Source organism: Triticum urartu, chromosome 3A (genome assembly GCF_056163025.1).
Source record: "Triticum urartu cultivar PI428250 chromosome 3A, HENAU_Tu73, whole genome shotgun sequence".
Lineage (NCBI taxonomy): Eukaryota > Viridiplantae > Streptophyta > Magnoliopsida > Poales > Poaceae > Triticum > Triticum urartu.
Genome location: NC_141875.1, coordinates 168,258,724 through 168,274,139, shown reverse-complemented (window position 1 = coordinate 168,274,139; position 15,416 = coordinate 168,258,724). Strand labels below are relative to the sequence as shown.

General features: G+C 46.5%; 1 protein-coding gene across 1 annotated transcript; it reads right to left on the bottom strand.

The window, feature by feature from the left end:
• Nucleotides 1-86: 86 nt before the first annotated feature.
• LOC147979066 (uncharacterized) lies at nucleotides 87-5,419 on the bottom strand. Its single transcript, XM_087515013.1, is given in 5 exon segments — nucleotides 87-422; nucleotides 425-713; nucleotides 2,089-2,242; nucleotides 3,123-3,189; nucleotides 5,237-5,419. Coding segments are annotated over 5 exon segments (1,029 nt in total).
• Nucleotides 5,420-15,416: the final 9,997 nt, after the last annotated feature.

The following is a 15,416-nucleotide window of genomic DNA, read 5'->3' as shown; positions in this document are numbered from 1 at the left end:
AGCTAGTTGAAGTAGAAGAAGCTGATCGATACGCCCTCCGATTGACAGTGTCTTCATCCGCCGCGTCCTGCATCAATCAAACTCTATCAATAGATTTGTAGCTTAGCGAGCTCCCTTGCTGCGCGCCTGGCCTCCCGGCGCTCCCTCCGCCGGTCGACCTCCTGCTGATGGGCGGCGGCGCAGGGCTCCGAACAGTGCTCCTTCGAGTCCCACTGCACCTGGGCGCCGCACTGCGCGCACTTGCCCGGCGCCCTTCTCAGCACCGGCAGAAGCAGCTGGCAGCGGCCGTGCTCGTCCCGATCCTCACCGACGGGGTCACCCAGAATGCTCTCCATGTGAGGGAACCATGGCTCGGAGCCCGTGCACCGGACGCAGTATGCGCCACCGTGCTCGCGGACGTGGAGAACGGCGTCAGGCCGTCAGGGCCACACAGGTCATGGTGGTGCGAGCAGGCGCCAGCGCTGAAGATTCTCCTACATGCCATGCAGTACGAGTCCCTGAGGAGCGGCGTGGCATAGTCCTCCGCGGCAATGGTGCCGACGACGGCGTCGCGCAAGCGCAGCGACTGCTCCGAGTCCCCAAACTCGAAGGTCGTGGAGAAGACGGGCCGGCCGGCGGCGTCCACGTCGACAGGGATGACCGAGTGGAATAGTTCCCTCGGCCCGTCCAAAAGGAAGGTAGAGCCCGCGCTTTTATAGTAACCCACATTGTTTCTGCGTCAAAATTCCTTATTTTTGAACGCCAAATATTTCCCTGATGGAAATTTTTTCACCTCAAAGGCGAAGAGATCGCCTTTCTGGAACGGAATCCAGGCTGTTAAGCCGGCCTTCACGCTAGGGGCCAAGTTTTGCGTTAAGAATGGGAACTCCACGAGGTTCTGGCTCGACCAGTGGCTGGGGTCGGAACCTCTCTGGCGGAGCCACTTTGACATTTACCAACTAGTCACTGACGTCGAAATTTTGGCGGCCGACGCGCTTAGAACTAACCCTCCAGCCATATCTTTCAAAAGACCACTCCTCGCCCACGAACGGTCAAGTTGGGATGGGCTCCTAACTGCCTTGCAGGGTGTCTCTCTCTGCCCTGAGGCTGACACGGTCTCCCCTCTCGAGATCCGGAAAATTCACAGTCCAATCGCTTTACAACAAGCTGACTGAGGGACCGACTCTTGACATAGCTAGGGGGCTATGGAAAGCGTCTATTCCGCTGAAGATCAAAGTTTTTCTTTGGCAATTATTTCGTGACCGCCTACCCTCGTCTAACAACATTGCCATTAGACACGGCCCTTCGGATGGGTCTTGTGCGTTATGTGGAGTGCATGAAGATGCGAACCACATCTTCTTTCAATGCCACCTAGCTTGGTTCGCCTGGAGTGCCGTCCGTGAGGTGTTTGCGCAAAACTGGAACCCCCAAACGGTATCGGACCTACGTGGGATACTTCTCGCTCATAGAGGTAGCTTCGGGCGCGTGCTATGGCGATGCATAGGGGCGCTGTGCTGGTCACTGTGGACCACCCGTAATAAGATGACCATCGAACACAAGTTCCCTGCTCACCCTGCTGACATTATTTTCAAATGCCACTTGTTTCTTCAGACATGGACACCATGGAAACGGCGTGATGCACATCGGATGATGGAGGCCATGGAGCGGATCCGCATGATTCAGTTTGAAGCTCGACACTAAGATTCCGCTCGTGGCGCTTTTTGGACTGGCTGCTTCGGTTCTTTAGTTGCTATCTTTCCTATCAGGCTGAGGCCGGTTGCATGTTCCATACTTTGGGCTTCGGCCTCTTTAATTTCTGTTGAACCTCTCTGTTTTACTTGTTGGATGCTGTCTGTGGTGGGCTTTATTAATTTAAAGCCGGACGCAACGTGCGTCTTCGTTCTAAAAAAAATCCCCCACTCTATTCTTACATCCCCCGTTGCTCAACACACAATTCCCGCCCTTTTCTCCCAACCTCTTCTTCCTTTCGCCGCAGACGCATAGAATCGCGAGAGAACCTATTGGAGATGGAGGGCGGTGTCGGAGGAAAAGAAGTTGAAGATCGCCGCCAATGCGGAGGACTAATGTGAATTTCAAACTGCCCGTTACTGGCGGACATATACAGGATAGTGTTGGATGGCTGGCTCCCGCAGCCGTGTCCGTGGACTAGTCCCCTGTCTGCGGACAGATGCGGGAGCAAATTTGCAGGTCACCTTTGGAGATGCCCTTACAGACTGTGGCGGGCTTCTCCCGCTGAACCAAGCTGTGTTTTTGTGATAGAATGCAGTAATTTTTGCTATATATGCCTTCAGGTTCTTTTCAAATTCGTTTTACCCAAAAAATTCCAGAAAAACTAATTTCTTTTCTCACAATGAGATAAAATTTTCTATTATTAAGGGATGTCATTTTTAGAGTAAGAAATTGCATTTTTTATTATCAAGAGATGCCATTTTTTGTTTTAAGATATGGCATTTTTATTTTTAAAGAGATGACTTTTTTTATCATTAAGTGATGGCATTTTTATTATTGAGAGATGGAATTTTTTATTTTATTAAGATATGACATTTTTATTTTATTAAGAGATGGCATTTTTTATTTAAGAGATGCCATTTTTATTTTTTTAAGAGATGGCATTTTTTGTGTGATGCTAAAATGCTTCTCAGTTTAAGAGATGTCATTTTTTACTCAAGAGATGGCATTTTAATGTTTTTGAGATGATGGCATTTTTCCTTAAAAAAGATGGTAGTTTTATAAGATCACTCGACTTTTTTATAACTAGCACATATACCTGTGCGTTGCAACGGAAGAGAATTGGTTGTGTGAGAAGCAACGGGAGAAATAATTGATGTGACCAAAAACGCTCTCTGTAGCAAGGAGCTGCAGTCTTCTCCCGGGTCATGTGTCCCCTTTAAGATCTTGATAATGGTGGGGTTGGTATGCATGGTGACGACCACCCAACTGGTGTCTTTTTTTCCTCCGGGTTCACCTCCGCCTCAATGTTGTGGCTGCCTCCTCATTTGGTGGCTACCCGACGACCTTCGGGGCACGGTTCCTTCGATTACTATCTCATACAACAGCGTAATCGGATAGATAACTAATTATAGCACGTAAATTACGTTTTATTAGCATAATCGGTGCATTACCATGCATGAATGTCCCTTTTTTACGAGGGTTTATCTCGGCCAGCCCACTTGCAGGCACCGACACAATCTGTGTTTGTAAGGCACATGTAAAAGTTCAAAAGAAAAGCCGTGTTGAAGAACCGAACTCACTACATGAAAGACCCGACCACGTGCGGCTAACCATTCGAACAATTGCGTCCTGCTAATCCATGGCCAACATGAATATTTAAGAACATAATGTAGTGAAAGATTCAAAACATTTTTTCTGTTGATTCTTTTTGAACTTTTCAAAAAAAATAAACAATGAATTGCCTAGTATTCTTGAAAACGCGAACAATTTTGAAACCCCCACATTTTTTAAAAATGCAAACATTTTTTCTGAAAATTTTGTGATTTTTTTAAAAACACGAACAAAATTATAAATGGGAACATTTTATGAAACTAACAAAAAATTTGAAAACATAAAACTTTTATGAAAACATGAATATTTTTTAAATTTGTGAATAATTATTGAAAACGGGAACATGTTTTGAACATTCAGAACAATTTTGGAAATTCTTTATAAAAGCGCGAGCATTATTTTGAATTTTTTTAATATTTGGCTAAAATATGTTTTTTCGGATTTGGAAAAAATAGATGTTTTTATATATCTATTTAAACAAACACAAATATTTTTGGAAAATGGGAACATTATTTAAATTTTGAATATATTTAAGAACGAGACCTAAAATTTAAAGTTCCGAATAATTTTTGAAATGATAACGAAATTTTGGAATTCTAAATATCTTTTGAAAGTTTTATTTCTTTTTGAAATTATGAATTTTTTATATTGAATTTACAGAAAAAAGGAAAAATAAACTTAGAAGGAAAAAATAAAAAGAATGGGATAGAAAAATAAAAATATAAAAAACACAGAAATAACGAAAACTGGCCGGCGCTGTTTTGGGCACACATGCGAAGCTCGGACTATTTGCCATGACATGCGGCAAATAGGCTTTTCCTAACTGTGTGGGCAGGAAAATAAATGGCTAAACAAAAATTTAGTACCTCCTTGGATAAACTTTTTTTTCCTTCCTTTTCACCGGCAATGGACCGAAAAATCAGAAAAACACACCTTTCTTTAATATTATATTAGGTATTAGGTATATATAACTCTGTCACGTCCCTGGAGAACGACCTTCGCTAGGGCATGCGGACAAAACCGGCAGCTATGATCACACCCAGCGACCGTGCCCTAGATATTGGCATCCATTTTTAAAGCAACCAAATTATATGGCATGGTGAACTAATCTGTAGTTGGATGGTTATGTGGACACTGATATTCTCAGCCTATCAGAGTTCAAATCCTGCTCGCATTTATGCTGGATTATTTTAGGATTAGGATGATGCGCGTTTAGTTGGAGAAGACGTTTCCATCAATTACAAGGCACCTACGGTATGTATTGTGTTACAAAAAACTATATGGCATGAAATTTGGAGTTTCCTGAAAATCAGGAAAGCTAAATTGTTGGGCAATTATCTCTAATTTTTTTTGCTGGGCAGCTAATAGCAAAAATTGCAGTGGTTGCGTTTATTATTTTCTGTTTTTGGAAGTCCTGACGATAGGAAGCAAGGCATCACACGTTTTATCCCTTGGCGCTTGGGGTTGAAGTAAGTCGTGACTCGTGAGGTGTTTGTTCTTCTTCCGCGTAGACGGCCACATGCACCATATACACCCTTTTTTTCATGGTAATACATTTCTCATTTATATCAAAAGGATCATAGTACAAGTCACGCACATATCGATCTAATAAAATTGAAAAGATAGCAGAACGCTAGCCTTTGCACACAGAAAAACCAGCCAAGAAGTAACAAACGAGATTGAAGAATCCTCTGAGCTTGACACCAACACCCATCACCTGCCTCTGGCACCAACATAGCAGCCACCAAAGGAGAAAATGATGGATCACCTCCACACCCGAGCTCGACGCGGCTCCATCGCTGATATGCAGCTTTGCGGACCTCCAAGGTGGCTCGCCAATAAAGGCGAAGCCATTGCCGTTGAAGAATCAGGCCAGGGCAACACTCCGGACACGCCATCGAACTCCAGATCTGACACCCCCGCCCAACTAAGACGTTGGAGGAGGAAACCATACCTGCATGCCACGAACTACGAACCCAGATCCACCATCTTCCAGATGCCGTTGATACAGACCACAATCTGCATCCGCTCCTGGACTACCTCCCAAGCTCCACGCCGACGCTGGAGCAAACGCCGTCGCAACAGCGAAGCCCGAGGACACAGGTCCATCACGAGGATGCCACCGCCGCCGCACCATCCTTGCTTGAACAGTCTGGTTTCTAAATCCACCCCAAAAGCGGATTGTCTCATTAGGGAAGGATTTAAAGATTTATTAGTCGGCGCCGCAATCGCCATCGCCGAAGCCATGACGATGAACAACCCAAAATTCTAAGAAACCAAGGCCTAAAACAATCCACACGCAATTAGCCAGCGCAGGCCGAGGGACAAGGACCATGGAGTCGACGCAGCGGCTACCGGACGACATGTTCGCCGCCATCCTCCGCCGCCTTCCACCGCACGGCCTCGCGGCGCTCGCTGCGTGTGCAAGGCCTGGCACACTACCATCGACGACCGCCCGCTGCTGCATCTCTTCCCGCCCTCGCTGGCCGGCCTATTCATTCATGGAACTGCCGTTCTCCGAGTTCTTCTTCTTTTTAGAACGAAGGCTCAAGAAGAGCCCGGCTTTGAATTAACGAAGCCATCAACCGGCCAGGATTACACAAGGCCACCAAGCATGAGCGACCGAAAGATACATGGGAGCTGACTGAGCAACTTACAACGCAACGCACACTACCGCACACCAAGAAAAAATACGAGAAAGTCCTGCAAGTAATGTCGAAGCCCGCTGCACCCCGGGACCAAAGACAGGAAAACAAAGAAGCATCGAGGATCAGTCAGTGGCATGGAGGCACCGGGGGTCGCCTGACCATGGAGCATCGGACAAAACGAGCACCTGTCTTCCAACGCCGAAGAGGAACCCTATCCTCTCGCCTAGGCTCGAAGGCGCCGCACCATCGGATCGTTGGGAGCTCACCCGAGAGCTAGGGCAGGCGCCAGCCGACACACCAGAGCAAGTAAACTATCGGTCCTCGCCACACCAAAGACACACCACATCCGCTGCACTGCCACCTTCCTTGGACACCGAGAAACAGAAGGAAAGCTGCTGGGAGGATCGTCGAAGAAGCACTGCAGAGCACTAGGGAAGAAAGTTGGAAGCACCAGGTGCCGCTCCAATGTCCGCACAAGGGAAGAGGCTTCTGCGGTGAGCGTCGTGGAGCTGTCAACGGGAAGAGGAAACCTATCCCCCTCCAACCCGGCTCAGGAGCAGAGCCACCATGACACGCCACGACCTTGCCGCAGCAGAGCATTACTCTGTCAAGGCATACACCTGTAGGAACACACACCCTACACAAAAAAATCACCCCTTGGGCTCGCCGCCGACGAGCGCTCTCCAACCTCACAACCACTCTCCTGAAGAACCAGAGAGCCCCAGACGGCGTCTCCAAGGAAAGAACGACGCGCATGGCGCCGCCGCCGCCCAACCCGGGACGGGTTTTGGGCTTTCACCCGGGATCTGGGACGGGGGTGGAAAGAAACAAGTCCTCAGCGGCGCCTCCAGGGAGGAAAACCACGCGTGCACGCGCCGCCGCCGCCGTGGCCGGAGAACCGGCCAAGGGATTACCCCAGACGCAGTCCTATACCACCTGTTGGGGAACATAGCAGAAATTCAAAATTTTCCTACGTGTCACCAAGATCTATCTATGGAGAAACCAGCAACGAGGGGAAGGAGAGTGCATCTACATACCCTTGTAGATCGCTACGCGGAAGCGTTCAAGTGAACGGGGTTGATGGAGTCGTACTCGTCGTGATTCAAATCACCGATGATCCTAGTGCCGAACGGACGGCACCTCCGTGTTCAACACACGTACAGCCCGGTGACGTCTCCTACGCCTTGATCCAGCAAGGGGAGAAGGAGAGGTTGGGGAAGACTCCATCCAGCAGCAGCACGACGGCGTGGTGGTGGTGGTGGAGGAGCGTGGTACTCCAGCAGGGCTTCGCCAAGCATCGCAAGAGACGAGGAGGGAGAGGGGTAGGGCTGCGCCAAGAAGGAGAGAAACTCGTGTGTGTTGGGCAGCCCAAACCTCAAGTATATATAGGGGGAGGGGAGGGGCTGCGCCCCCACCTAGGGTTCCCTCCCTAGGGGTGGCGGCAGCCCCTAGATCTCATCTAGGTGGCGGCCAGGTGGAGGGGGAGAGGGAGGCGCACCAGGTATGGGCCCTAAGGCCCATCTGCCCTTAGGGTTTGCCCCCCCCTCTTCCCCTTAGGCGCCTTGGGCCCTTGTGGGGGGGGGGGGCGCACCAGCCCACCTGGGGCTGGTCCCCTCCCACACTTGGCCCATGCAGCCCTCCGGGGCTTGTGGCCCCACTTGGTGGACCCCCGGGACCCTCCCGGTGGTCCCGGTACGTTACCGATAAACCCCGAAACTTTTCCAGCGACCAAAACAGGACTTCCCATATATAAATCTTTACCTCCGGACCATTCAGGAACTCCTCGTGACGTCCGGGATCTCATCCGGGACTCCGAACAACATTCGGTAACCACGTATGTCTATTCCCTATAACCCTAGCATCATCGAACCTTAAGTGTGTAGACCCTACGGGTTCGGGAACCATGCAGACATGACCGAGACGTCCTTCGGTCAATAACCAACAGCGGGATCTGGATACCCATGTTGGTTCCCACATGTTCCACGATGATCTCATCGGATGAACCACGATGTCAAGGACTTAATCAATCCCGTATACAATTCCCTTTGTCTATCGGTACGATACTTGCCCGAGATTCGATCGTCGGTATCCCGATACCTTGTTCAATCTCGTTCCAGCAAGTCTCTTTACTCGTTCCGCAACACATCATCCCGTGATAAACTCCTTGATCACATTGTGCACATTATGATGATGTCCTACCGAGTGGGCCCAGAGATACCTCTCCGTTTACACGGAGTGACAAATCCCAGTCTCGATTCGTGCCAACCCAACAGACACTTTCGGAGATACCTGTAGTGTACCTTTATAGCCACCCAGTTATGTTGTGACGTTTGGCACACCCAAAGCACTCCTACGGTATCCGGGAGTTGCACAATCTCATGGTCTAAGGAAATGATACTTGACATTAGAAAAGCTTTAGCATACGAACTACATGATCTTGTGCTAGGCTTAGGATTGGGTCTTGTCCATCACATCATTCTCCTAATGATGTGATCCCGTTATCAATGACATCCAATGTCCATGGTCAGGAAACCGTAACCATCTATTGATCAACGAGCTAGTCAACTAGAGGCTTACTAGGGACATGGTGTTGTCTATGTATCCACGCATGTATCTGAGTTTCCTATCAATACAATTCTAGCATGGATAATAAACGGTTATCATGAACAAGGAAATATAATAATAATCAATTTATTATCGCCTCTAGGGCATATTTCCAACAGTCTCCCACTTGCACTAGAGTCAATAATCCAGTTCACATCGATATGTGATTAACACTCAAGGTCACATCCCCATGTGACTAACACCCAAAGAGTTTACTAGAGTCAATAATCTAGTTCACATTACCATGTGATTAACACTCGATGAGTTCTGGGTTTGATCATGTTATGCTTGTGAGAGATGTTATAGTCAACGGGTCTGAATCTTTCAGATCCGTGTGTGCTTTACAAATCTCTATGTCATCTCCTAGATGCAGCTACCACGTTCTATTTGGAGCTATTCCAAATAACTGTTCTACTATACGAATCTAATTTACTACTTAGAATAATCTGGATTAGTGTCAAAGTTTGCATCGGCGTAACCCTTTACGACGAACTCTTTTACCACCTCCATAATCGAGAAAATTCCTTAGTCCACTAATTACTAAGGATAACTTTGACCGTTGTCCTGTGATCCATTCTTGGATCACTCTTGTACCCCTTGACTGACTCATGGCAAGGCACACTTCAGGTGCGGCACACAGCATAGCATACTGTAGAGAGCCTATGACAAAAGCATAGGGGACGACCTTCGTCCTTCCTCTTTCTTCTGCCGCGGTCAAGCTTTAAGTCTTAACTTCATACCTTACAACTCAGACAAGAACTCCTTCTTTGACTGATCCATCTTGAACATCTTCAAGATCATGTCAAGGTATGTGCTCATTTGAAAGTACCATTAAGCGTTTTGATCTATCCTTATAGATCTTGATGCTCAATGTTCAAGTAGCTTAATCCAGGCTTTCCATTGAAAAACACTTTTCAAATAACTCTGCATGCTTTCCAGAAATTCTACATCATTTCCGATCAACAATATGTTAACAACATATACTCATCAGAAATTCTATAGTGCTCCCACTCACTTCTTTGGAAATACAAGTTTCTCATAAACTCTGTATACACCCAAAACTTTGATCATCTCATCAAAGCATACATTCCAACTCTGAGATGCTTACTCGAGTCCTTAAAAGGATTGCTGGAGCTTTGCATACTTGTTAGCATCTTTCAGGATTGACAAAACCTTCCGGTTGTATCACATACAACCTTTCCTCAAGAAAATCGTCGAGGAAACAATGGTTTTTGACATCCTATCTGCAAGATTTCATAAATAATGCAATAATCGCTAATATAATTCCAACAGACTCTTAGCATCGCTACGTGTGAGAAAGTCTCATCGTAGTCAACTCCTTGAACTTGTCGGAAAACATCTTAACGACAAGTCGAGCTTTCTTAATGGTGATACATACCATCATTGTCCGTCTTCCTTTTAAAATCCATCTGTACTCAATAGCCTTACGACCATCGAGCCGTTCTGCCAAAGTCTACACTTTGTTTTCATACATGGATCCTCTCTCAGATTATATGGCCTCGAGCCATTTTGGAATCCAGGCCCACCATCGCTTCTCCATAGCTCATAGGTTCATTGTTGTCTAGCAACATGACTTCCAAGACATGATTACGTACCACTCTGAAGTAGTATGCATCCTTGTCATCCCACAAGGTTTGGTAGTGACTTGATCTGAAGTTTCATGATCACTATCATAAGCTTCCACTTCAATTGGTGTAGGTGCCACAGGAACAACTCCCTGTGCCCTGCCACACACTAGTTGAAGAGACGGTTCAATAACCTCATCAAGTCTCCACCATCCTCCCACTCAATTCTTTCGAGAGAAACTTTTCCTCGAGAAAGGACCCGATTCTAGAAACAATCCCTTATTGCTTTTGGATTTGAGACAGGAGGTATACCCAACTGTTTTGGGTGTCCTATGAAGATGCATTTATCCGCTTTGGGTTCGAGCTTATCTGCCTGAAACTTTTTCACATAAGCGTTGCAGCCCCAAACTTTTTAAGAAATGAAAGCTTAGGTTTCTCTAAACCATAGTTCATACGGTGTCATCTCATCGGAATTACGTGGTGCCCTTTTTAAAGTGAATGTGGTTGTCTCTAATGCCTAACCCATAAACTATCATGGTAATTTGATAAGAGACATCATGGTATGCATCATATCCAATAGGGTGCAGTTATGATGTACGGACACACCATCACACCATGGTGTTCCTGGCTGTATTGGTTGTGAAACAATTTCCACAATGTCTTAATTCTGTGCCAAACTCGTAATTCAGATATTCATCTCTATGATCATATCATAGACATTTTATCCTCTTGTCACGACGATGTTCAACTTCACTCTGAAATTACTTGAACCTTTCAATAATTCAGACTTATGTTTCATCAAGTAAATATACTCAGTATCTACTCAAATCATCTGTGAAGTAAGAACATAACGATATCCACTACATGCCTCAGCACTCATTGGACTGCACACATCAAGATGTATTACTTCCAACAAGTTGCTTTCTAGTTCCATTTTACTGAAAACGAGGCTTTCAGTCATCTTGCCCATGTGGTATGATTTGCATGTCTCAAGTGATTCAAAATCAAGTGAGTCCAAACGGTCCATTTGCATGGAGTTTCTTCATGCATATACACCAATAGACATGGTTCGCATGTCTCAAACTTTTCAAAAATGAGAGAGTCCAAAGATCCATCAACATGGAGCTTCTTCATGCGTTTTATACCGATATGACTTAAGTGGCAGTGCCACAAGTAGGTGGTACTATCATTACTATCTTATATCTTTTGGCATGAACATGTGTATCACTACGATCGAGATTCAATAAACCATTCATTTTAGGTGTAAGACCATTGAAGGTATTATTCAAATAAACAGAGTAACCATTATTCTCCTTAAATGAATAACCGTATTGCGATAGACATAATCCAATCACGTCTATGCTCAACGCAAACACCAATCTCGATGGTAGAGGGAGCGTGCGATGCTTGATCACATCAAGCTTGGGAAAAACTTCCAACACATATCGTCATCTCACCTTTTAGCTAGTCTCCGTTTATTCCGTAGCCTTTTGTTTCGAGTTACTAACACTTAGAAACCGAACCGGTATCTAATACCCTGGTGCTACTAGGAGTACTAGTAAAGTACACATTATAATGTATATCCAATATACTTCTGTCGACCTTGCCAGCCTTCTCATCTACCAAGTATCTAGGGTGGTTCTGCTTCAGTGACTAGTCCCCTTATTACAGAAGCACTTAGTCTCGGGCTTGGGTTCAACTTTAGGTTTCTTCACTAGAACAGCAACTAATTTGTTGTTCCATGAAGTATACCTTTCTTGCCCTTGCCCTTCTTGAAACTAGTGGTTTTACTAACCATCAACGATTGATGCTCCCTTTTGATTTCTACTTTCGCGGTGTCGCGAATAGCTCAAGGATCATATCTATCCCTGATATGTTATAGTTCATCACGAAGCTCTAGTAGCTTGGTGGTAGTGACTTTGGAGAACCATCACTATCTCATCTGGAAGATCAACTCCCACTCGATTCAAGCGATTGTTGTACTCAGACAATCTGAGCACAGGCTCAACAATTGAGCTTTTCTCCCTTAGTTTGCGGGCTAAGAAAATCGTCGGAGGTCTTATACCTCTTGACGTGGGCACGAGCCTGAAATCCCAATTTTAGCCCTCGAAACATCTCATATGTTTCGCGACGTTTTAAAACGTCTTCGGTGCCTCAACTCTAAACCGTTTAACTGAACTATCACATAGTTATCAAAATGTGTATGTCAGATGTTCGCAACATCCACAGACGACGTTCGAGGTTCAGCACACTGAGCGGTGCATTAAGGACATAAGCCTTTTACTGTCTGCATAATTGGTACTATCAACTTTCAACTAAATTTTCTCTAGGAACATATCTAAACAGTAGAACTGAAGCGCGAGCCACGACATAATTTGCGAAGACCTTTGACTATGTTCAGGATAATTAAGTTCATCTTATGAACTCTCACTCAGATAGACATCCCTCTAGTCATCTAAGTGATTACATGATCCGAGTCAACTAGGCCGTGTCTGATCATCACGTGAGACGGACTAGTCAACGTCGGTGAACATCTTCATGTTGATCGTATCTACCATACGACTCATGCTCGAACTTTCGGTCTCTTGTGTTCCGAGGCCATGTCTGTACATGCTAGGCTCGTCAAGTCAACCTAAGTGTTTTGCATGTGTTCCGAGGCCATGTCTGTACATGCTAGGCTCGTCAACACCCGTTGTATTCGAACGTAAGAATCTATCACACCCGATCATCATGTGGTGCTTCGAAACGACGAACTTTCGCAATGGTGCACAGTTAGGGGGAACACTTTCTTGAAATTTCAATGAGGGATCATCTTATTTACTACCGTCGTTCTAAGCAAATAAGATGTATAAACATGATAAACATCACATGCAATCAAATAGTGACATGATATGGCCAATATCATATTGCTCCTTTTGATCTCCATCTTCGGGGCTCCATGATCATCATCGTCACCGGCATGACACCATGATCTCCATCATCGTGTCTTCATGAAGTTGTCTCGCCAACTATTACTTCTACTACTACAGCTAATGGTTAGCAATAAAGTAAAGTAATTACATGGCGTTGTTCAATGACACGCAGGTCATATAATAAATAAAGACAACTCCTATGGCTCCTGCCGGTTGTCATACTCATCGACATGCAAGTCGTGATTCCTATTACAAGAACATGATCAATCTCATACATCACATATCGTTCATCACATTCTTCTTGGCCATATCACATCACATAGCATACCCTGCAAAAACAAGTTAGACGTCCTCTAATTGTTGTTTGCATGTTTTACCTGGCTGCTATGGGTTTCTAGCAAGAACGTTTCTTACCTACGCAAAAACCACAACGTGATATGCCAATTGCTATTTACCCTTCATAAGGACCCTTTTCATCGAATCTGATCCGACTAAAGTGGGAGAGACAGACACCCGCTAGCCACCTTATGCAACTAGTGCATGTCAGTCGGTGGAACCAGTCTCACGTAAGAGTACGTGTAAGGTCGGTCCGGGCCGCTTCATCCCACGATGCCGCCGAATCAAGATTGGACTAGTAACGGTAAGCATATTGAACAAAATCAACGCCCACAACTACTTTGTGTTCTACTCGTGCATAGAAACTACGCATAGACCTAGCTCATGATGCCACTATTGGGGAACGTAGCAGAAATTCAAAATTTTCCTACGTGTCACCAAGATCTATCTATGGAGAAACCAGCAACGAGGGAAGGAGAGTGCATCTACATACCCTTGTATATCGCTACGCGGAAGCGTTCAAGTGAACGGGGTTGATGGAGTCGTACTCGTCGTGATTCAAATCACCGATGATCCTAGTGCCGAACGGACGGCACCTCCGTGTTCAACACACGTACAGCCCGGTGACGTCTCCTACGCCTTGATCCAGCAAGGGGAGAAGGAGAGGTTGGGGAAGACTCCATCCAGCAGCAGCACGACGGTGTGGTGGTGGTGGAGGAGCGTGGTACTCCAGCAGGGCTTCGCCAAGCACCGCAAGAGACGAGGAGGGAGAGGGGTAGGGCTGCGCCAAGAAGGAGAGAAACTCGTGTGTGTTGGGCAGCCCAAACCTCAAGTATATATATGGGGAGGGGAGGGGCTGCGCCCCCACCTAGGGTTCCCTCCCTAGGGGTGGCGGCAGCCCCTAGATCTCATCTAGGTGGTGGCCAGGTGGAGGGGGAGAGGGAGGCGCACCAGGTATGGGCCCTAAGGCCCATCTACCCTTAGGGTTTGCCCCCCCCTCTTCCCCTTAGGCGCCTTGGGCCCTTGCGGGGGGGCGCACCAGCCCACCTGGGGCTGGTCCCCTCCCACACTTGGCCCATGCAGCCCTCCGGGGCTTGTGGCCCCACTTGGTGGACCCCCGGGACCCTCCCGGTGGTCCCGGTACGTTACCGATAAACCCCGAAACTTTTCCGGCGACCAAAACAGGACTTCCCATATATAAATCTTTACCTCCGGACCATTTCGGAACTCCTCGTGACATCCGGGATCTCATCCTGGACTCCGAACAACATTCGGTAACCACGTATGTCTATTCCCTATAACCCTAGCGTCATCGAACCTTAAGTGTGTAGACCCTACGGGTTCGGGAACCATGCAGACATGACCGAGACGTCCTCCGGTCAATAACCAACAGCGGGATCTGGATACCCATGTTGGTTCCCACATGTTCCAAGATGATCTCATCGGATGAACCATGATGTCAAGGACTTAATCAATCCCGTATACAATTCTCTTTGTCTATCGGTACGATACTTGCCCGAGATTCGATCGTCGGTATCCCGATACCTTGTTCAATCTCATTCCGGCAAGTCTCTTTACTCGTTCCGCAACACATCATCCCGTGATCAACTCCTTGATCACATTGTGCACATTATGATGATGTCCTACTGAGTGGGCCCAGAGATACCTCTCCGTTTACACGGAGTGACAAATCCTAGTCTCGATTCGTGCCAACCCAACAGACACTTTAGGAGATACCTGTAGTGTACCTTCATAGCCACCCAGTTCCGTTGTGACGTTTGGCACACCCAAAGCACTCCTACGGTATCCGGGAGTTGCACAATCTCATGGTCTAAGGAAATGATACTTGACATTAGAAAAGCTTTAGCATACGAACTACATGATCTTGTGCTAGGCTTAGGATTGGGTCTTGCCCATCACATCATTCTCCTAATGATGTGATCCCGTTATCAATGACATCCAATGTCCATGGTCAGGAAACCGTAACCATCTATTGATCAACGAGCTAGTCAACTAGAGGCTTACTAGGGACATGGTGTTGTCTATGT